The 24005-nt window shown below is 42.2% G+C and overlaps 1 protein-coding gene across 6 annotated transcripts in view; it reads left to right on the top strand.

Annotated features, from left to right (window-relative positions):
* Window positions 1-24005, top strand: part of SBNO1 (strawberry notch homolog 1) — a 60880-nt gene that overhangs the window by 22051 nt on the left and 14824 nt on the right. For 5 of the 6 annotated variants that reach the window (XM_066371101.1, XM_066371105.1, XM_066371104.1 and 2 more), the window contains 19 exons: window positions 1391-1487; window positions 3291-3451; window positions 5569-5702; window positions 5880-5970; window positions 7155-7316; window positions 8514-8649; window positions 8732-8837; window positions 8976-9129; window positions 9531-9713; window positions 11820-11917; window positions 12288-12439; window positions 13809-14006; window positions 14394-14561; window positions 14660-14835; window positions 15263-15394; window positions 18697-18832; window positions 20678-20790; window positions 20880-20951; window positions 21583-21682. In XM_066371101.1, the coding sequence (XP_066227198.1) occupies window positions 1391-1487; window positions 3291-3451; window positions 5569-5702; window positions 5880-5970; window positions 7155-7316; window positions 8514-8649; window positions 8732-8837; window positions 8976-9129; window positions 9531-9713; window positions 11820-11917; window positions 12288-12439; window positions 13809-14006; window positions 14394-14561; window positions 14660-14835; window positions 15263-15394; window positions 18697-18832; window positions 20678-20790; window positions 20880-20951; window positions 21583-21682 (2569 nt within the window). The remainder of the gene's footprint in view (window positions 1-1390; window positions 1488-3290; window positions 3452-5568; window positions 5703-5879; window positions 5971-7154; window positions 7317-8513; window positions 8650-8731; window positions 8838-8975; window positions 9130-9530; window positions 9714-11819; window positions 11918-12287; window positions 12440-13808; window positions 14007-14393; window positions 14562-14659; window positions 14836-15262; window positions 15395-18696; window positions 18833-20677; window positions 20791-20879; window positions 20952-21582; window positions 21683-24005) is intronic. The other variant, XM_066371103.1, reaches the window with a different exon arrangement.

Here is a 24005-nt window from a genome sequence, read left to right as displayed (position 1 = left end):
TGATTTTAGGTTCACTTACACTGACAGCCCTGGGCCCCCATCCCCACATGGTACATAAGCCTGGAGTAGAGCCATGAGCATCCACTGTGTGGGGTGGGCAGGGGTCCAGGCGCCACAGCCTCCCACCACCCATGTGGCCGTGACCCTAGGCCAGGTGGCAGTACCATTTTATGTCCAGCTGGCTCAGAAATATTGCCTGTGTAGTCCCTGGATTTTGTAACCCTTTGGTATTACCATCCTATCCTCTAATTATACTCTTGGTGATTTTTTAAAATTTAAATTTCTGCAGAGGGTGATAAGGTTGAGGGTGACAGAGGTCATGCAGCATAGGGTGCCATTCTGTTGTAGCTGAGGTAGAAGTGGACATGGGAGGACTCGGGATTTCAGTGATTTTCCCAAGGTTGCACAAATAAACAACAGCACAATTGGGGCTGATAATCTGTTTCTTTGGCCAACCAGCAAAAACAAAGGAAGAGCCTGCCCTTCTCTCCCCTGCCATGCTATCACCGGTGGGGCCCGGCTGGGCTTGCTGTTCCTCCCCTGCCTGGGTGCAGTGGTTCTCGCTCCGCCACTGCTGCTGCAGCAGCATACTCTTCTTGAACAAGCACACGTTCATAAAGAGCTTTCCTAATGGTTTGCTGCTGGTGAAAAGAGGCTTGTTCAGGGTCTTTCTGTGCCCTCTGACCTCTGTCCATTTAAGATTCTGGAGAAACAAGGTAACACATGACTATAGTGACCATTTGCTCTGTTTGCCTGGGACAGTCCAGGTCTGCTCCTGTTTCCCTGGCATAGTTACTAATAGCTTCCCATTTTGTGGTCAGATGTGCCGAGGTTTGGTTAGTAAATGATTTGGGATACTAAATGTGTGGTTATGTTTCTGGAGACACAGATGTCAGAAATAAGTTCTCTGCCCTTCAGAAGAACCTTTAAACTCCAGTTTCCTGGGGCTTTGGTTTAGTGTCTGAGGGAAAGAAGATAGCTGGAGGTGAACTGGAAAGAGGGTGGGCTGTGAGACCTGTAGTTTCCGCCCAGGAGTCTAGGGTGTGTGGGGCTCCTCTGCCTTCTTTCCAAACCCCTTCCTCTTGTGGGGACAGGATAGAGTTCTGAGCATCAGCGAGGCTGGTAAGCGGTACTGAAGGGGACAGCATTTTGAGATGATGGTGGGAGGAAGGTGAAGCAGCCATGTGGCGACCCCTTTGTGTGTCGGGGATGAGAGTAGGTCATGGGAGAAGTGGGGCAGCCATAGGTGGGGCCCCGATTTCAGGGAATACAGAGGTAGTTTGTTGTATTTCCAGGACTGAAGATTGCGGGTATTCCTGCAAAAGAATTTTTTCGTTCTGGCTGGGCCTCCAGTTTCTGGGATTAGAATTGATTCTGCTCTCTGTTACAGAAGGTCCCTGTTGTAAAAGAGGAAGATGAGCCAGAAGAAGAAGATGAAGAAGAAATGGGTCATGCAGAAACCTATGCAGAGTATATGCCAATAAAGTGTACGTCTTTGGCATTTGTCAAATTAGTGACAGATTTCATGGTTCCTCCTGAACTTAACTTTCCCACACACATGATCTTTAAGATCTATCGATACTGGGTACCTCAGGATTTGACAAGTACAAGCTTTGTAATATTTTAAACTATAATTTGTTTGAAAATATTAGTGTGGTTTTAATTTTTTTCTTACACAAATTTAGAATTTTGTTTTAGGTTGAAGTCTTTTAAATCTTAATAAAACCTTGGGTTTTATTTTGTTTCAAGTTAATTTTGTTCATAAATAGCAGTGATAATGAAATCAGTAAATAGAGATGTAAATGTATGTATCTTAGGTTTATGTAAAGAAGTTATCTAACTCAAATTATAAAAACAATCTTAAAATATGCTACTATATTTGAATTTAGTGGTTTAACATTATTACCTTTTTTCCATAATTACCATGAAAATATTTTTTAGCTTTTGTATAAAAATTTTCACAATTAAAAAAAACCCTATGGCTAGATTTTGTCTTTTTTGTAATCTGGGTTCCTATAAAAAGCCACTAATAATATCACTAAACTAAAAATCTCTGTTTATCAACCACGAATGAGCTCTAATACCTCAAACTTTTCTGGTCATTTAAAATGAGCTTTAGGTTGTGGTATCTGAAATTTTATGTTCCTCCCTCCCAATAATAGCCTTCACAAAAGGATTGAAAGTTTATTGATGGCCCTTGAAACAGAGGTCAGCAAAGTAAATCTGGACCATTGCCTGTTTTTATAAATAAGATTTTATTGGCACCTAGCCATGCCCATTGGTTTATTTATCGGCTACAGCTGCTTTTACCCTGCAACAACAGCAATGTCCCAGAGATGTAAAAAACCCGCCGCCCTCCAGAACTGAACATATTTGCTACCCGATCACTTAGGAAACGTTTGCTGACCCCTATTTTAAATTACATTCACATTATACATTTTGGGGAACGAGATGCTATTTAATTTAGTAGCCAAGATTTCTGTGGAAAGATTTTCCAAGATAAAATTATATGGCAAATATTGATAAAATAAATTATTATTTTTTATTTTTTTATTTTTTTGTATTTTTCTGAAGTTGGAAACGGGGAGGCAAACAGACTCCCGCATGCGCCTGACCGGGATCCACCTGGCATGCCCACCAGGGGGCGATGCTCTGCCGCAATCAGAGCCATTCTAGCACCTAAGGCAGAGGCCACAGAGCCATCCTCAGCGCCTGGGCAAACTTTGCTCCAACAGAGCCTTGGCTGCGGGAGGGGAAGAGACAGACAGAGAGAGGAAGAAGAGGGGGAGGGGTGGAGAAGCAGATGGGCGCTTCTCCTGTGTGCCCTGGCCGGGAATTGAACCCGGGACTCCCGCACGCCAGGCCGATGCTCTACCACTGAGCTAACCGGCCAGGGCCAAAATAAATTATTTTATCAATAATTGAAGTGAATGGTTCATTCATGCAAACTCCTCAGTTGTAGGATTCTGTCCTGTTACTACTGGAGAACCTGGTGTGTACACTAAGTTGGTTATTTTTCTAGATCTTTTTAATCAGCAAGTCTATTTAAAAACATAGGCAGTCAGTAAATAGGTCATTTTAGTCTAATTTAAACAGCATTTTTCTATTAGTCAGTAATTCTTTTCAGTAGAATCCTAGCATGTATAGTTACTTATTTACTTGTATTTTCTGCCATGAGAAAGTTAGAGAGAGGGATAGATAGGGACAGACATATTGCAATGGCATAATACAACTGGAAGTATTATTATCTAGGATAATTCAAATGAACTGTTTTTTAAATTTTTGTTTAGTAAAAATTGGCCTGCGTCACCCAGACGCTGTTGTGGAAACTAGCTCTTTATCCAGTGTTACTCCTCCTGATGTTTGGTACAAAACATCCATATCCGAGGAAACCATTGACAATGGCTGGTTGTCAGCGCTACAGCTTGAAGCAGTTACTTATGCAGCACAGGTAAGTAGGCAATGCTATTTTATAACTGGGTACCATATTTACTTTTTAATCTTAATCTATATAATATGGTTGTTTTGGTCCAGGAAAGTTTCCCTTGCATGCAAAACTTGTGAATGTGATTTCAGAGATGTTTTATGTGTTAGAAAATTAAATGGGGGTAGATGGATATAGAAAGTGCATTGCTAGTGGAAATGACAAATACCACAACCTTTTGGAATTTGCTAGGAATATATATTAAGATTAAAAATACATAAATCCTTGACTTAACAATTCCATTGCTGGGGGACTATCCCACAGACTATCCCTTATGTTCTTTTTTATTTTATTTATTTTTATTTTTATTTTTGTATTTTTCTGAAGCTAGAAACCGGGAGAGACAGACAGACTCCCGCATGCGCCCGACCGGGATCCGCCATGCTCTGCCCACCAGGGGGCGATGCTCTGCCCCTCCGGGGTGTCGCTCTGCTGCGACCAGAGCCACTCTAGCGCCTGGGGCAGAGGCCAAGGAACCATCCCCAGCGCCCGGGCCATCTCTGCTCCAATGGAGCCTTGGCTGCGGGAGAGGAAGAGAGAGACAGAGAGGAAGGAGAGGGAGAGGGGTGGAGAAGCAAATGGGTGCCTCTCCTGTGTGCCCTGGCTGGGAATCAAACCCGGGACTTCCACATGCCAGGCCGATGCTCTACCACTGAGCCAACCGGCCAGGGCTTATCCCTTATGTTCTTATCCTCATTAGGTAAGAGCATTCATGTAAGGCTATTTGTTACAGTCTCTGCCTGAAAGCTAGAGAAGATTTTGAAGCCCATACTCTTGAGGGTGATTGAATAAACTGAGGTGTTACTGTATGGGTGTTGTTTCAGCTTTTACTACAGTGTGAGTTAAATGCCAGTTGTTTTGAAAGCATTTGTGTCATACTCTATCTTTAAATCATTTATTTATTTATTTATTTATTTATTTATTTATTTTTAGATGACAGGAGGGGAGATAGTGAGGCAGACTCCTGCATACACTCCGACTGAGATCCACCCAGCAAACCCATCAGTCGCTCATGCTCGAGTACTAAGCTATTTTTATTGTCTGAGGTTGATGCACTCAGATCAGCGGAGCCATCCTCAGTGCCCAGGGTCACACTCAAACCAATTGAGCCACTAGCTGCAGGAGGGGAAGAGAGAGAGAAGGGAGAGGGTTGGAGAAGCAGATAGTCACTTCTCCTGTGTGCCCTGACCAAGAATCAAACCTAGGATGTCCATATACTGGGCTGATGCTCTATCCACTGAGCCACTGTCCAGGGCCTATCATACTCTATCTTTGTCAAGATAGTAATGGCCAAATAGCCACACACACACCCCCCTCCACATTTATGTGTGATGCAAAAGTTTGTATATAGGCCCTGGCTAGATAGCTCACTTGGCTCGAAACACAGAATTTGCAGGTTCAATTCCTGGTCAGGGCACACACAGGAGCAGATCAGTGTTTGTGTCTCTCTATCTCCCTTTCTCTTTTTCTCTAACATCAATAAATAAATTAAAATTTTTTTAAGTTTTTCTGGTTGTGCAGGTGTTATAAGGGGCATGGAAGAATGCACATCAATTTGTTAATTTTATTTGCCTGGTGCATGTGTGCTTAACGAGATTGAATATATACAAATAAAAGATTATGTATCCATACTAAACCAAACTGCATGCCATTGTATAAGCAAAGGTTGTGTTAATATAATCATAGACAGTGTATGAAAGACTGATGTCCAAATTTATCAAAAGAAGTAGATTAACTTGACCAGGTGGTGGCACAGTGGATAGAGCATTGGACTGGGATGCGTAGGACCCAGGTTCGAGACTCCAAGGTTGCCAGCTTGAGTGCGGGCTCATCTGGTTTGAGCAAAAGTTCACGAGCTTGGACCCAAGGTCACTGGCTTGAGCAAGGGGTTACTCGGTCTGCTGTAACCCCCTGGTCAAGTCACATATGAGAAATCAATCAATGAACAACTAAGGTGTCGCAACAAAAACTAATGATTGATGCTTCTCATCTCTCTTTGTTCCTGTCTGTCCCTATCTATCCCTCTCTCTAACTTTCTCTCTTTAAAAAAAAAAAAGACTAATTGGCAGCTTTTTGTTTTTCAGCAACATGAAACATTCCTACCTAATGGAGATCGTGCGGGCTTCTTAATTGGTGACGGTGCAGGTGTCGGGAAAGGAAGGACAATAGCGGGAATCATCTATGAGAATTACCTGCTGAGTAGAAAGAGGGCGTTGTGGTAAGTGCTAACGGCTGGCTGCAAAGCTCTCACATGTGCATTGTTACTTCAGCGTGTGCAGGGCACAATGAGGTTTATATTTTTTTGAAGTACCTAGGCCTGCTTTTATTTATTCCTTAAAATTACCGGAATGATGCAATTTGCGTTTATTTATCTATTTATTTATTTCTGTGGCAGGTTCAGTGTTTCAAATGATTTAAAGTATGATGCTGAAAGAGATTTGAGGGATATTGGAGCAAAAAACATTTTGGTTCATTCATTAAATAAGGTATGAAAGTTTATTCAGTTGGTCTTTCAATAAATACTGACTTGTGTATGATATGGGAATAATAAGTTTCTACTTCGTAGGGTTGTTATAAGGATTCAGTGAGTTACTTGCGCAGAAAACCTAGTGAGTGCTAGCTACTGTTAGTTTGTGGGTCAAATATATGCCAGGCAGGCTTATGTAGTGGCAAAAGTGGGCCTTGTCTTTGTTGTTATAGATAGTCTTCGGTGTTAATGTTTGTTGTTATTTCTGAATTAACATCATATGGGTGAAACTCAAATGTGAGAAGGTGCAGTGGAATAAAGCTGTGTGGATAAGGGGTGTGCCCACCACAGCATTTAGAAAATTACTGCGGTGTGGAAACTGGTTTAGATACTTGTACATCCAATGGACTCGTATACCCATACCTGTGTTCATGTTAAGACAGTCTGTTAAGTGAAAGAAAATGTGTGTCTCTATCTAAAGCACAGTTTAATATGATAAGGTTCTTAATTTTTGGATTCTTTGTTGTCATCCAGCTATGCACTGATTGCTGGAGTTTTAGGCTAGAATAGACAGACATATTTCTTGCAGTTTTCTCCCTCTGGCCCTTGAAAATAAGTTACCATAAATCTACTTGCCACACGAGTCCCTGGTTGGTTCATTGTTGCCCTGCTTACCGGTGCGTTTTTGGGTGGCCATTTCTGACGTGATTAGTAGGTAAGGTGCTATAGCTTGAATGACTGCTAACTGTTCAAAATAAAACCATGTAAGTAGCACCTAAAATATTTTCAATTTCCTAGTCAGTGTAACTGAAGAAAGACACATTATCTATTAATCATAATTTTTATATTTCCTGCAGAACTTATAGTGTTTTGCACATAGTAATAAATATACAATAAATATTTGTAGAATGGAGTTTGGTTTGTAATCTTTTTTTGGTGATAGACGTTTTTGAGACTGAAAAGGGGATCCTCGTACCATAAAAATGTGCATGATACCTTGTACCACATATATACATATATATGGTGGATATGTTGTATGTGTTTGGTCATATGTATAAGAAATTTTGTGTATACTCTCAGGAGGTCCTTGACTTACCCAGAGCTCACCATGGACTACCAGATTCCTTGCAACAGAGGTTTGGGTGGGATAAATATTTTACAGAGAAAAGTACATATACTAAATTCTTCTCTTTTCTTTTTTAGTTTAAATATGGAAAAATTTCTTCCAAACATAATGGGAGTGTGAAAAAGGGTGTTATTTTTGCTACCTATTCTTCCCTTATTGGTGAAAGTCAGTCTGGCGGGAAATATAAAACGAGGTTAAAACAGCTTCTCCACTGGTGCAGTGATGACTTTGATGGAGTGGTATCCTTTGCAAGAAACATTTTTATATTTTTTAATGACACAAAAGTTAATATAAGGGTGAATATGTAGAAAATGGGTTCTGAGATTAAAGAAACAAATTGCAGGAGCGCCAGCTTTAATGTTTAAACAGAGGCTGAGGAGGGCGGGAAGGTGACTCTGGCGGCTGTCATACAGGAGGCCAGTGTTGATGTTCCTGGTTCAGGGAAACGCTCAGAGATGTGCGAAATGCTGACTCCTCTGTCTCTCTTGGGGCTCCACACGCATGTTCACTAGCAGAGCACCTGGGAAGACAGGAAACTGTTGCCTTAGGGCAGGGGTCCCCAAACTACGGCCCACGGGCCACATGCGGCCCCCTGAGGCCATTTATCCGGCCCCGCGCTGCACTTCCGGAAGGGACATCTCTTTCACTGGTGGTCAGTGACAGGAGCATAGTTCCCATTGAAATACTGGTCAGCTTGTTGATTTAAATTTACTTGTTCTTTATTTTAAATATTGTATTTGTTCCCATTTTGTTTTCTTACTTTAAAATAAGATATGTGCAGTGTGCATAAGGATTTGTTCATAGTTTTTTTATAGTCTGGCCCTCCAATGGTTTGAGGGACAGTGAACTGGCCCCCTGTGTAAAAAGTTTGGGGACCCCTGCCTTAGGGCTTCCTGACTTCTTTGTGCGCAGCACAGCCTTGCTGTCCTCTGTGATCATCAGCGGGATCTGAAGTGCTGACTAAGGGGGTCACTTGTTACTTCTAATGACGGAGTTTGCCTAAATTATCTCCGTGGTGGACTTTGTGCTGCCGTGAATCTTGTCTTCCATTCCAGTTAGGAATTCAGTATCCAGCGAAGAAGAAGACTAAATTCAGTGGGTGCGTCTGAGACCTGGGTGGGGGGTGCAGTCAAGGAGAGGCACAGGGGGCTCCACTGGTGTCTGTCGCCTTCCTGAACGAGCAAGCAGCCTGCAGCCCACATGGCAAAGTGTAGGTTTGACAGGGCGGGGTGACAGGCATGTGGGTGCTATTTTACAAAGTTAATGCCCAGGGGCTGACTATCAACAGCATCCTTTCCCCTAATAATCTTAGGATCACCACCTGAGAAATCTTGGATGTTGCCCAAGGCCTCAGGGAAATAAAAGTTAACTTCCTGGAAGATTGAAGACACAGGATACACATTACTGTGATATGTTCCTTAATTTATTTCTTACAGATAGTATTTGATGAATGTCATAAAGCAAAAAACTTATGTCCTGTTGGTTCTTCAAAGCCAACCAAAACAGGCTTAGCAGTTTTAGAACTTCAGAACAAATTGCCAAAAGCCAGAGTTGTTTATGCTAGTGCCACTGGTGAGTAGCTATTTATTTAAAAGATTTGTGCATAGCTTAATTTTTTAGTGGCACTATGTTTTATTTCCTTATTTATTTTCAGGTGCTTCTGAACCACGAAACATGGCCTATATGAACCGTCTAGGAATATGGGGTGAAGGAACCCCGTTCAGAGAATTCAGTGATTTTATTCAAGCAGTAGAACGGAGGTAATTGTTGTTTACAGTGTACATTGTTCGTTCACAGGAACGGTCTAGAAGATGTGTATTGCTAGAAACTCCTCTTGCGTGTATGTTAAAGCCCTACTATATTTATTGATAGTTACTGTATGTTTTAATTTTATTCAGAGGTGTTGGTGCCATGGAAATAGTTGCTATGGATATGAAGCTTAGAGGAATGTACATTGCTCGACAGCTGAGCTTTACTGGAGTGACCTTCAAAATTGAGGAAGTTCTTCTTTCTCAGAGCTATGTAAAAATGTATAACAAAGCAGTCAAGCTGGTAAGGACTTTTTCTTTAATTCCCAGTATTTTTAATGCACCTGCTAATGTATCTACTAGTTTTTGTTCAGTGTAACTTACAACAGATAAATCACCAGATCCTTCTTTTCCTAATAATCCCAGTCTTCTCTTTGCTAATGTTTAAAAAAATAGCCATTTATTTGTGTTGCATAGTTTTAAATATCACAATGTAACTCTTTCTTAAAATACTTGCATTAGTCATAAGAATTTTGGAACAGTGGTGTGTGAGCATCCTAAAAAGCATTTTTAGAGATCCCAAGTTACTGAATATGCTTCACAAAATTAATGGTCTTACCCTTAACATTATTTTGACTGAACTAGTTATTTTAAAATAATATGCACTTAAAGATGAAACACCTAAAATGTTGGCTGCATCTTCAGTGGGTCATCGCCAGGGAGCGGTTTCAGCAAGCTGCGGATCTGATTGATGCAGAGCAGCGGATGAAGAAGTCCATGTGGGGGCAGTTCTGGTCTGCTCACCAGAGGTTTTTCAAGTACTTGTGCATAGCCTCTAAAGTTAAGCGGGTTGTGCAGCTGGCGCGAGAAGAAATCAAGAATGGAAAAGTAAGTTGGACACTTTTAGGAGGTTCATTTTTTTTTTGTTTTAGTCTTTTGTGTGTTGAGGAGTTTTACTTCTAATGCTTGCTTTTTCTAAAGGATAGTAAAAATATTGTATTAATGTAGTTAAGACTGTAAAAAATAGTTTTTAAAGCCTGACCTGTGGTGGCGGAGTGGATAAAGCGTCGACCTGGAAATGCTGAAGTCGCCGGTTTGAAACCCTGGGTTGCCTGGTCAAGGCACATATGGGAGTTGATGCTTCCAGCTCCTCTTCCCTTCTCTCTCTCTCTGTCTCCCTCTCTGTCTCTCTCTCTCCTCTCTAAAAATGAATAAATAAAATTAAAATAGTTTTTAAAATAATAAAAACAGTGCCTGGTTATAAAGAATTTAGATAGTTCAAAAAGATGTGAAGAAATAAACATGACTATAATTTGCCCTTGATAGATGTAACCACTGATAACGTGGATATATATGTTTCTTTTATTTATTGATTGACTTACTTATTTTTAAAGAGAGAGAAAAACATGGACTTGTTTCACTTATTCATGCCATCATTGGTTGATTCTTGTATCTGCCATCACCGAGGATCATACCCACAACCTCGGCATGTCAGAATACCACGTTAACCAACTGAACTACCCAGCCAGGGCATAGATATATATGTTAAGGTTTTTGTCTTTTTATTTTTATTTCTTTTTATTTTTTGTTTAAGATTTTATTTATTCATTTTAGAAGAGAGTGAGAGAGAAGGGGGATGAGCAGGAAGTATCAACTCCCATATGTGCCTGGACCAGTAAGCCCAAGGTTTCCAACCCGTAACTTCAGCGTTCCAGGTCGATGCTTTAGCCACTGCAACACCACAGGTCAGGCTAGCTTTTTTTCTTTTTGAGGACTATATCTCTGCTTAAAGCACAAAGAGCTGTGGCAGGGGTTTCAGTCATGTCCACTGCTGCAGTAGTTTTTACATATAACATGTCTCAAATATATGTAGACTAAGTACATGAGCACACATGCACAAAAATGGTCATTCTTGTTTGAAATCTTTTTTTTTTTTTAAAGATTTTATTTTTAAGCAATAGGATAGAGAGAAAGACAGGGAGAGGAGCGGAAAGCATCAATTCATAGTAGTTGCTTCTCATATGTGCCCCGACCGGGCAATCCCAGGGTTTTGAACTGGCAACCTCAGCATTCTAGGTTGACGTTTTATCCACTGATGCTGCCACAGGTCAGACAATTTTTCTTAACTAAGTATTCAAAATGTCTTAAAAGTCCAGGCTTCATGAAGTTCAGTTGGTTAGAGCGTTATATCAGTATGCCAAGGATGCAGGTTTGATTTCTGGTCAGGGAACATAAAAGAATCAACCAATGAATGCATGAATAAGTGGCACAACAAATTGATGTTACTCTCTTTCTAAAATAAATAAAAGATAAAGAAATAAGTACTTTTTAAAATATCATATGTGCCTGACCAGGCGGTGGCGCGGTGGATAGAACGTCGGACTGGGATGCGGAGGACCCAGGTTCAAGACCCCGAGGTCGCCAGCTTGAGTGTGGGTTCATCTGGTTTGAGCAAAGCTCACCAGCTTGAACCCAAGGTCACTGGCTCAAGCAAGGGGTCACTCGGTCTGCTGAAGGCCCGCGGTCAAGGCACATATGAGAAGGCAATCAGTGAACAACTAAGGTCGCAATGAAAAACTGATGATTGATGCTTCTCATCTCTCTCCATTCCTGTCTGTCCCTATCTATTCCTCTCTCTCTGTCTCTGAAAAAAAATAAATTGTCATGGCCTGACCTGTGGTGGCGCAGTGGGATAAATCGTCGACCTGGAAATGCTGAGGTTGCCGGTTCGAAACCCTGGGCTTGCCTGGTCAAGGCACATATGGGAGTTGATGCTTCCAGCTTCTCCTCCCTTCTCTCTCTCTGTCTCTTCTCTCTCTCTGTCTCTTTCTCTCTCTGTCTCTCCCTCTCCTCTCTAAAAATGGATAAATAAATAAATAAAATTAAAAAAATAAAAATAGAGGTAAATTGATGTAGTTCACCTCTTAAAAAAAATTGTCATACGTGCCACATGCATATTTTTATGTATAATTGACATGTCTTTTTTTTTTTTAGTGTGTTGTAATTGGCCTACAGTCTACAGGAGAAGCCAGAACATTAGAAGCCTTGGAAGAGGGCGGAGGAGAACTGAATGATTTTGTTTCAACTGCCAAGTAATGTTGGTTTTGAGCTTTTACTTAGATCAGTAATTTTCAACCTTTTTAATCTGATGGCACATATAAACTAATGACTAAAATGCTATAGCACACCAAGAAATATATTTTTTGCCTGACACAAAAAACAGGTATATTGGATGGGTATTGTTTTGTTGGCTTTTGTCATTTTTTCCTTTTTTTTTTTTTTTACGATCTAAAAAAAAAGGTCAGTTCCCCTGACTAGTCAAATATTGCATGTTTTCAAAATTCTTACGGTGCATTGGTTTAAAGTTGCTGATTTAGATTAGTTTATCTTCAGTGAGACTTTATATATAATTATTTTTCAAGCTGAATCGCTCATTGTCACTCTTCTCTCTCCTGTGAACAGAGGAGTGTTGCAGTCACTCATTGAAAAACACTTCCCTGCTCCAGACAGGAAAAAGCTTTATAGTTTGCTGGGAATCGATTTGACAGGTCCAAGTAACAACAGTTCACCAAGAGACAGTCCTTGTAAAGAGAATAAAATAAAGAAGCGGAAAGGTGGGTTTTGGTTATTTTTTTTAATGTTACTGAAAATAGATTTGAACATTTTGAAGCAGATACAGTTTGGCAATTAACTGACTTCCCTGAGTTGGCCAGTGGCTGCTTGTTTTCACTGTCACTTGTGTATTTTGAATGCACAGAAAACCCACTTTACGTTAGGGCTTGAGCCATTTGAATACCACTAGGCATGGGAGTAAGCACAAGCCATGTAAAGGTTCATATGAAAGCAAGTCTTAGTTCTTCGGACTTACAGACAAGGAACAAGGCATGAAAGACTGAGGTTAGGGATTTTTCTCAGGTTCACACCGCTAGTGGGAACCAGAGTCTGGGCCTTTCTGTTGTCAAAGCTATGGGCACATGTGTTTGTTTACAGTCTTTCTCGGGCGTGCTTTCTGTATAGGGGTGAGAACTTACTGTGTAACAGACCGTTATGCTGTGTGCTCTAAACATGGTGACTGACAGTTTAACCATGTTTTGTTAATCCTAAGAAGTTTTTTACATGTTTAAAACACTTAAACGTGAGTTGGTTATTATAGTCTGATTGGCAATGTTTTTAATTCTCTTATTGGCACAAGAAATAATGCTGTCCTAGCAGCGGTGGCATCTTAACTGTGTGAACCCCTTAATGTTATTTGGTTTTGATTGGTTTCAGATATCTTTTCTGAATATTAAGACAATTCAGATTATTGTTTTCTTTAAATATGCAGTTTTATAGCTTGTACAATTGACCCTTGAACAGCACAGGAGTTAGGAGCACTCACTCCCCCAAAACTTAACAATTAATAGCCTGTTCTTAGCTGCAAGCCCTACTGATAACAGTCAACTCATTTTTGTATGTTATGTGTTTTGTTACTGTACTGTGTACTTAGAACAACTTAAGCTAGAGGAAAGGAAATGTTATTAAAATCATAAGAAAAGGACAATACAGTCATAGTACTGATGGAAAAATATCTGTGTATAATTGGATCCATGCAGTTTAAACCAATGCTGTTCAAGGGTCAGCTGTATTCCGTGAAGTCCTATTTTTTAAGTATTCTGTACGACTATAATTATCTAGCCTCTTCTCTCAATCCTATACACAGTTAACTGTGACCGTTCCTGAGAATCTGTTTTGTTTCTGTTCTGAATTTATTTTGAAACTGATGCGCTTGAAGGCAGGTTTGAGTTTGTACTTTCTAATAATTGAACATAACCTAATTTCTGTGTGAGTCCGGAAGGTTAGCGCTTTTTTTGTGCATTTTATTTGTTCATACTTAGGTAAATGCTTTTCTTCTACTGGTTTCATTTGGATTAACTCAAGAATGAATGTAATTTTCTGGATCTTTACAACAGTGTGTTGGGGCTGTCTTGTTGGGTTTGAGGGTAGGTGAAGAAATAACTCGAGACGCCAAAAAAGCACGGAAAGTAGGTGGCCTTACTGGTAGCAGTTCCGATGACAGTGGAAGCGAGTCCTACGCCTCTGAGAATGAGGAGAGTGACTACGAGAGCTCCAAAAACATGAGCTCTGGCGATGACGATGACTTCAACCCCTTTAGAGATGAGTCTAGCGAGGACGACGAGTATGGTAAGTCCATCAGGGTGTTACATGGGGACGAAGGGGTAGTCATTTCCATTCATTTGATACCGGCTATTACAACAAGACCTTTTTTTCTTTGAAGTACAAATCATTACACAGATTCTGATCTTTGCTTGGCGGAGAGTTCCAGGCTTGTCTGTCCACTGGAGGTTAAGCTCATTTATGTGAGATGGTGACCCCAGTTTTGCCACGGTAGTTTTAACCTCAAGCCATGGGATTGTGCCGCATGGTATGTGGATGTACTGGACCTCTGTAGTTAGCAACTGTTTACAAGTTATCAGTTGACAAGACCAAAAACCTCAGTGGTTGTTTTCTTTGAAGAGTCTGTGCTTGTTTTAACAAGTGATTTGAAATATATCTTACTTTAATTTTCAGATCCTTGGTTAATCAGAAAAGACCACAAGAAAAACAAAGATAGGAAAAAAAAGAAAACTATAGATCCAGATTCTATTCAAAGTGCCTTATTAGCATCAGGTCTCGGATCAAAACGACCTAGCTTTTCATCTACACCAGTTGTTTCACCTGCTCCTAACAGTGCACCAGGTACCTGTGTGGAAGCTTGCTTTGTCTGTGAAATGTACTTTTAAACAAAACAAATATTTAATACATGTACTGATCTTTAACAAATGTACTTTATTTAGCTAACAGTAATATCAGCAGTAACAACAGCCTTATAACAAGTCAGGATGCCGTGGAAAGGGCCCAGCAGATGAAGAAAGACCTTCTCGATAAATTAGAAAAATTAGCTGAAGACCTCCCTCCTAATACCTTGGATGAACTTATTGATGAACTTGGCGGCCCTGAGAATGTTGCTGAGGTAAATAGGGCTTGAGCAGGGCTGTGTTTGTTCTTGGTCATTTCTGGCCACTTCTGAAACCCTGTAGAATGAGTGATGTTTTGGGTAGCTTCAAGTAATGATCTGTCTAGTTTCCTGTCAGCTCTAGGGCCCTTCTTCTACCCCAGTGCTCATCCTGGAGCCCTTAGTGTTTGGGTGTCTGCCCGAGACACCTCTCAGTCTCTGCACCTGCCAGGAACCTTTATGCTCATGGCTACATGTCTGCTCTCTTCTCTGGAATAGGAACTTTTCAGGGCCTGGGGGCCGTGTCACAATGTCCCCCCAGCACTCGCACAGCACGCATTGGCTTATTCTCCTTCCACCTCACACCCGGTTTCTCCTGTGAGGGAGTCCTGGGTTCAAGCCTGGCACCTTTATGGGTGATCGCTCAGTTTGTTTGGCTTTGCAGATGACTGGTCGCAAGGGGAGGGTTGTAAGCAATGATGATGGAAGCATATCTTATGAGTCAAGATCTGAACTTGATGTCCCAGTGGAAATACTAAATATCACGGAAAAACAAAGATTTATGGATGGAGATAAGGTATGTTTTTCTGGGGTGTTTTTCTCCCCCCGCCCCTGCTTTGTTTTGTGGGATGCTGTGCAATGACAAGGATAGCCCATACATTTAGACGTTTAGACAAATCTTTAGAGGGTTTTTTATTTTATTATAAATTATGCTTATTGAATGTTAGTCTATATTTTTTAGTAATAGGTGTTCTGTGCTATGCACAGAATTAAATAAGGTTCTTGGCCCTGGGCAGTGGTGCAGTGGATAGAGTGCCACCCCAGAGTGCTGGGCATGCTGGCTCAATCACACGGTCACCAGCTTGGCCATGAGGGTGCAGGCTTGTCATTCTGAGGTCCCCAGTTTAAGCCCTGGTCAGGGCACTTATGAGAAGCAATCAATGGCACAACTAAGTGGAACAAGTTGATGCTTTTCTCTCGCTCTGACTCAAAAAAATAATTAGTTTGGTTCTTGATAGCTTGGAGGCTTTTGAAATCTTTAATCAGAATATTAAAATACTGCATTTTCTCAGGTTATCTTAGTGGCACCATACTTTTTTTGTGTGTGTGTGGTGACAGAGACAGAGTCAGACAGAGGGACAGATGGGGACAGACAGACAGGAAGGGAGAGAGATGAGAAACATCAATTCTTAGTTGCAGTTCCTTAGTTGTTCATTGATTGGTTTCTCATATGTGCCTTGATGGGGTAGAGGGGGAGTTCAGCAGACCGAGTGACCCCCTGCTACAGCCAGCAACCTTGGGCTCAAGCTGGTGAGCCTTGCCCAAACCAGATGAGCCCTGTGCTCAAAGCTGGCGACCTCGGTGTCTTGAACCTGAGTCCTCCACATCCCAGTCCGATGCTCTATCAGGCCATTTATCCGGCCCCCACTGCACTTCCGGAAGGGGCACCTCTTTCATTGGTGTCAGTGAGAGGTCATTCGCATCCTGTGATCCTGGAGTACTTTATGTGGCTGCGCTGCAAAGCGCGACGTCGCTCGAGTACAGTATTACTTTTGGTGACATGGGATGTACGCGTCACTGCTCCGGGAGCTTGTCATATCACTTGTTATGGCTAGCAGTGACAAATATGGAACTGGACATTGATCATCTCATTAGCCAAAAGCAGGCCCATAGTTCCCATTGAAGTACTGGTCAGTTTGTTGATTTAAATTTACTTGTTCTTTATTTTAAATATTGTATTTGTTCCTGTTTTGTTTTTTTACTATAAAATAAGATATGTGCAGTGTTCATAGGGATTTGTTCATAGTTTTTTTTATAGTCCAGCCCTCCAACGGTCTGAGGGACAGTGAACTGGCCCTCTGTGTAAAATGTTTGGGGACCCCTGCTCTTAACCATCTGACCTACCCAGCCAGGGCTTGCATTATGTTTGAATGAATTTTTCTGCGTTACTACTAGAAAGTAGGTGGTAGTTGGCACTGTCAAAGTGTGGGTGTGTGAGTGTGTTTTAATTGAGAGGAAAGGAGGCAGAGAGACAGACTTCTGTATGTGCCTGGATGGGGATCCACCCGGCAAGCTCCCTATGGGGCGATACTCTGCCCATCCGGAGCCATTGCTCTGTTGCTCAGCAACCAAGTTATTTTTAGTGCTTAAGGCAGAGGCCATGGAGCCACCCTCAGGGCCAAGGGCCAACTAGCTTGAACCATTGAGCGATGGCTACAGGAGGGGAAGAAAGAAAAGGGGTGGAGAAGTAGATGGTTGCTTCTTTTGTGTGCCCTAACTGGGATTCAAACCTAGGACATCCACATGCCAGGTTGGTGCTCTACCACTGAGCCAGCCAGTCAGGCGAAAGTGTGTTTTAAATACTTTCCCATTGATTGCAACAGAGAGAAGAAGGGGGGAAGGAAAGGGGAGGTAGAGAAGCATCAACTTGCTGTTCTATTTAGTTGTGCACTTATTGATTGCTTCTCCTACATGCCCTGACTGGGGATTGAACCCATGACCTGGTGTGCCAGGGTGACACTTTATCCTCTTAGCCCAGTGGTCGGAAACCTATGGCTCGTGAGTCAGATGTGGCTCTTTTGATGGCTGCATCTGGCTCGCAGACAAATGTTTAATAAAATAATGTTAAAAATATAAAACATTCTCATATTACAATCCATTCATTTCCTACCGCTCATGTTCATGGTTGCGGGTGGCTGGAGCCAATCACAGCTGTCCTCCGGGACAACACCAAATTTTTATTGGATAATGCATAACGTACACGGGTTGTTGTATGGCTCTCACGGAATTACATTTTAAAACATGTGGCGTTCATGGCTCTCTCAGCCAAAAAGGTTCCCGACCCCTGACTTAGCCACTGGCCAGTGCCATGTTTTAAATAAATTTAAAAGATTGTAGGTAGAAGTATCTATTTTATGTACTTGCCTTGTGAATTTGCCTGTATGCATTGGGAATTTTATTGATTGAAATTAGTTTTGGCTGTTAAGTGACAGAAAATCCAGTCACAGTGACGATCAAGGTAGATGTTGATTTCTCCCACATGCACCTCTCCCATGAGCAGGCTAGGCTGAGGCTGGTATGGCCACTTGAAGAGTTAGTAGGTCTCTTCTGCCTTGTTCCTTTTTTTTTTTTTTTTTTTTTTTTTTTTTGGTATTTTTCCGAAGCTGGAAACGGGGAGGCAGTCAGACAGACTCCCACATGCGCCTGACCAGGATCCACCCAGCATGCCCACCAGGGGGCGGCCCATCTTGGGGCTTCGCTCTGCCGATCAGAGCCATTCTAGCACCTGAGGCAGAGGCCACAGAGCCATCCTCAGCGCCCGGGTCAACTTTGCTCCAATGGAGCCTTGGCTTCGGGAGGGGAAGAGAGAGACAGAGAGGAAGAAAAGGGGGAGGGATGGAGAAGCAGATGGACGCTTCTCCTGTGTGCCCTGGTCGGGAATCAAACCTGGGACTCCTGCACGCCAGGCCGATGCTCTACCACTGAGCCAGCCGGCCAGGGCCTGCCTTGTTCCTTTAATACGTGGGCCTCCATGTCCAAGTCACCTCATGTAAGACAGGTGTTGTAGATTCATTCATTACAATTCTTCATTTCAGCCAGCAGAGAAGACAAAAGAGAAGGGTGTGTTCTCAACTCTGAGGACACTTTCTGGATCTGTTCACTTCACGAAACCTGCTGGCTGGAGTATGCCCACACTTAGCTGCAAGGGAGACTGGGAAATGTAGTTTTGATTCTGGGCAGCCATGCACTCAGCTGAAATAGGGGGTTCTGTAATTTCAGAAGAAGGAAGGTTGTGGGTATTGGTGGACTGTAGTCTACCTAAGGACTTTAGGGTACTGTGAGAAGAGATGATTTCTTTTCCTCTTACATTTGATACAGAATATTGCTATCATCTCAGAAGCTGCCAGCTCAGGTATTTCATTACAAGCAGATCGGAGAGCTAAAAATCAAAGGCGAAGGGTCCATATGACTTTGGAATTGCCCTGGAGTGCTGATAGAGCAATTCAGCAATTTGGTAAGTTCTTATAGTAGATTTGACTTATTAGATAGCAAAATCATTGGGGAAATGTGTGCATATCAAAGTCTATATTTAAGGTCATTAAAAAGTTTTTTTTTTTACAGAGACAGAAAGAGGGAGAGATAGAGACAGACAGGAAGGGAGAGAGATGAGAATCAATTCTTTTTTTTTTTTTTTTACAGAGAGGGATAGACAGAAATGGAGAGATGAGAAACATCAATTATTAGTTTTTCATTGCGCGTTGCAACACCTTAATTGTTCATTGATTGCCTTCTCATATGTGCCTTGACTGCGAGCCTTCAGCAGATCGAGTAACCCCTTGCTTGAGCCAGCAACCTTGGGCTCAAGCTTGTGAGCTTTTGCTCAAACCAGATGAGCCCTCGCTCAAGCTGGCGACCTCGGGGACTCGAACCTGGGTCTTCCGCATCCCAGTCCGACGCTCTATCCACTGCGCCACCGCCCGGTCAGGCAGAGAATCCTCAATTCTTCATTGAGGCTCCTTAGTTGTTCATTGATTGTATTCTCATATGTGCTATGACTGGGGGCTCCAGCAAGCCAGCGACCTTTGGCTTTAAGCCAGTGACCATGGAGTCATGTCTGTGATCTCACATTCAAGCCAGTGACCCCACACTGAAACTGGTGAGCGTGTGCTCAAACCGGAGACCTTGATGTTTCGAACCTGGGTCCTCCACGTCCCAGTCCGACGCTCTATTCACTTCGCCAACTGCCTGGTCGGGCTTTTTTTAACTTTTAAAAACAATTTTTATTTATTGATTTTTAGAGAGAGAGATCAATTTATTGTTCCACTTATGTATTTGCTGGTGACTTTTTTTTAGTGAGAGAAGGGGAGGCAGAGAGACAGACTCCTGCATGCACCCCAATTGGAATCCACTCAGCAAGCACACTAGGGGGCAAGTCTCTGCCCATCTTGGGCTGTGGCTCTGCAACTGGAGCCTTTTTTTTTTTTTAGCACCTGAGGCCAAGGCCATGGAGCCATCCTCAGTGCCTGAGGCCAGCTCGCTCAAGCCCAACGAGCCATGGTTGTGGGAGAGGAAGAGAGAGAGAGAAGGAATAGAGGTGGAGAAGCAGATGGTTGCTTCTATAAGCCCTGACCATGAATTGAACCCGAGACTTCCACAGGCTGGGCAGACGCTTTACCACTGAGCCAGCCGACCAGGGCCTTCACTGGTGACTCATGTATAGATGCACTGACTGGGGTTTTTGAACCCTAACTTTGGCATATCAGGACAGTGCTCCAACAAACTAAGTTACCCAAACTGGGCTAATCTCAAACATCATAAAAACTGAACATACATATATGTAGAATTTGGAGGTGTTTGTTGTATATACCTTGAAATAGAATACATCATGAATTCATATCTTTTAAAAGATGTGGGAGATCTACAGTGGGGTTTTTTGGTGTTTGTGGTGTTCTGCCAAGAACAGGGTTCCTCAGGAGTATCTTTCTTACAGACCCTTATGATGAGCACGGTGGTCAGAGCAGCTGCCACTCTTTTCCCCCCTAGGGCTTTACTGAGGGCACATTGCTCCTCCCACTCCCTCCCAGCTCCCCCTCCCCCCTTCCAGCTCCTCTTCCCCCCTTCCAGCTTCTCTTCCCCCCTTCCAGTTCCTCTCCCCCTGTCCAGCTTCTCCTCCCTGGTACCCGGTGATTGATGGTAAACAAGGATTTAGGGTGGCAATATGTTTAGCATTTAACAGTTTCATTTTTTTTTTCTTGTTTCAGGGTTTCTGGATACCAGCTTAGTGTTAAATGCTAAGAATAGATTTCAGAATTCTCTTTCTAGTGAACCCAATCTGATATTTTTTTTAATGTTGTTACAGGGCGAACCCATAGATCAAACCAAGTTACTGCTCCTGAGTATGTCTTCCTGATTTCTGAATTGGCAGGAGAACAGAGATTTGCATCTATTGTTGCTAAAAGACTGGAGAGTTTGGTAAGTTTTTGACGTGTATAGATGTGTGTAAAGGATGGTGTGTGTTGCCTGTCCTCTGTTCCTTGATGGGAAATTTTATGTTTTGATAGGGTGCACTTACACATGGTGACAGAAGAGCCACAGAATCCAGAGATCTGAGTAGGTTCAACTTTGATAACAAGGTACATTTCAGATTTTCGCGTCTCTGAAACCTCCTGGTAGTGTCCTGTGATCAAAAGAGAAGTGAGGGGGGGAGAGGGGAAGGGGAGGAGGAGGGGCACGAAGAAAACTAGATAGAAGGTGACAGAGGACAATCTGACTTTGGGTGATGGGTATGCAACATAATTGAATGACAAGATAACCTGGACATGTTTTCTTTGAATATATGTACCCTGATTTATTGATGTCACCCCATTAAAATTAATAAAAACTTATTTATAAAAAAAGAGAGAGAGAGAGAAGTGGTGCTGTGTCAAGTCATGGGTTCCCGTGGACAGTAACATAGGATTTTATATATTGGTTAGATCTTTAGTGATCAATTCTGCAATTTAATGTTTTTGTTTTTATTGGAAAATAGGAATGTAATACATATGTATGAATGAATTATGTCTAAGTTCCCAGAAGTAAAGTTATTTATTGAATGTCTGCTAAGCACAAAGGTATGAACTCTAGGTATTAGGTAGAAAGAACATATAATTTAGCCTGCTGGTTTTGAATCTTTGCAACAATAATCGTTTTTATAGTGTTCAGTGGCTGTGTGATTGAAGAGGACCCAAATGGTAAAATTGGCCTTTCTGTTTGTTATTATTGCAGTATGGAAGAAATGCATTAGAAATTGTCATGAAATCCATCGTAAACCTAGATTCTGCTATGGTATCACCACCTCCAGACTATCCTGGAGAATTCTTTAAAGGTAACTTTAAAAAATAACAATAATACCCTGGCTGGATGGCTTAGTGGGTAAAGTGTCAACCTGGCATGCCAGAGGTTATAGGTTCGACTCCCAGCCAGGGCACGAACGAAAAATGATCTGTGAGTGCACAAGTGAATAGAACAACTAAGTGAAACAAGAAGCTGATAATGTGCCTTTCTCTCTCGCTCTGCCTCCCCCCCCCTTTTTTTATGACAGAGATAAGGACAGATAGACAGGAAGTGAGAGATGGGAAGCATCAATTTTTCATTGCAGCAACTTAGTTCATTGATTGCTTTCTCATATGTGCCTTGACTGGGGGCTACAAGCAGAGCCAGTGATCCCTTGCTCAAGTCAGAGACCTTGGGCTCATGCCAGCGACCATGGGGTTACGTCTATGATCCTACACTCAAGCTGGATGACCCCACACTTAAGCCAGCAACTTCAGGGCATCGAACCTGGGTCTTCAGCATCCTAGTTGGATGCTCTATCCACTGCGCCACCACCTAGTCAGGCCCTTTCTCTCTTTCTTGAATCAGTGGGAAATTTTTTTTAAAAAGATAATCATAGGAAAGTAAACAGTACTGATAAGAAAGTACTAGTTTGAAACCCTGGGCTTGCCCGGTTAAGGCACATATGCCAAGCAACCAGTGAACGAAGCAGCTATTTCTCATCCTCCTCCCCTCATAAAATCAATAAGTAAAATCTTTAAAAACAAACAAAAAAAGAAAGTACTAGAATTTTTGTTTCTTTTTATGACAAAGACAGAGGAACTGATAGGAACAGACAGGGAGAGAGATGAGAAGCATCAGTTCTTTGTTGCAGCTCCTTAGTTGTTCATTGATTGCTTTTTCATATGTGCCTTGACAGTGGGTGGGGGCTCCAGCAGAGCAAGTAACCCCTTGCTCAAGCCAGCAACCCTGCTCTCAAGCTGGTGATCTCGCACTCAAGCTGGCAACTTCGGGGGTTTCAAAACTGGGTTCTCCACATTTCAGTCCAACATTCTTAACCACTGCGCCACCACCTGGTTCCGGCTAGAACCTGTTCTAACGTGGAGGATGGTGGGTGGTGTTTTAGTTTTTTTCTTTGGACATCAGTTGCATAAAATTTAGAAATTGAAGGTTACTACCAGACACCTAAATTAATAGAATAAGAAGTAGATTTAAATTTCATTCATATATTCGTATGAAATGCTTTTACTCTTGACATGGTGTGCAATGTGTTGTTACTTGATTGGTAAGAGGAAAGTGGTTTTGTTCATTTAAAATCACCATGTCAAATAGCTCTTAAGATTTAATTTCAGCCTGACCAGGCGGTGGCGCAGTGGATAGAGCGTCGGACTGGGATGTGGAAGGACCCAGGTTCGAGACCTCGAGGTCGTCAGCTTGAGTGTGGGCTCATCTTGCTTGAGCAAAAAAAAGCTCACCAGCTTGGACCCAAGCTCACCAGCTTGAGCAAGGGCTTACTCGGTCTGCTGAAGGCCCGCGGTCAAGGCATATATGAGAAAGCAATCAATGAACAACTAAGGCACCGCAACGAAAAACTAATGATTGATGCTTCTCATCTCTCTCCGTTCCTGTCTGTCTGTCCCTATATATCACTCTCTCTGACTCTCTCTCTCTTCCTGTATAAAAAAAAGAAAGATTTAATTTCAGAGTATCTAGGTAAATAATCTGTAGGGATTGGTTGGGTGTACATAAAACAATATTGGCCATGTGTTAACAGGTATTAAAACAGGGTGATGAGCCCTGGCCAGACAGCTTGGTTGGTTAGAGCATTGTCTCATAGTGCAAAGGTTGCTGGTTTGATCCCTGGCACATACAGGAACAGATTGAAGTGCTTGTCTCTCTCTTTCTCTCTCTCGCCCTTTAGCTCTGTAAAATGAATAAAATAAAAATAGGGTGATGGGAATATATGTGGTTTATAGAATATTCTCTTTACATTTGTATGTGTTTTGAAATCTCCATATTGAAAAATAGAAAGTCCTTAAGTCCCACCTTCCTTTTCCACCTGCCAAGGTCACAGGTAATGACTATCTGAAGGGACAACTTTCCAGCGTCTTTTCTCCATGTTTGTCTGAACACAGCTTTTCTTTTAAATGTCATTAATATTACTTTTGTAGTGTACTTTTCTTTCTTTTTTTTTTTCATTTTTCCGAAGCTGGAAATGGGGAGGCAGCCAGACAGACTCCCACATGCGCCCGACCGGGATCCACCCGGCATGCCCACCAGGGGGCGATGCTCTGCCCCTCTGGGGCGTCGCTCTGTTGCATCCAGAGCCATTCTAGCGCCTGAGGCAGAGGCCACAGAGCCATCCCCAGCGCCCC

This window comes from Saccopteryx leptura, chromosome 2 (assembly GCF_036850995.1).
Source record: "Saccopteryx leptura isolate mSacLep1 chromosome 2, mSacLep1_pri_phased_curated, whole genome shotgun sequence".
Taxonomy (NCBI): domain Eukaryota; kingdom Metazoa; phylum Chordata; class Mammalia; order Chiroptera; family Emballonuridae; genus Saccopteryx; species Saccopteryx leptura.
Note: the sequence above shows the minus strand (reverse complement) of the source record. Positions and strands in the feature narration are given on the sequence as shown.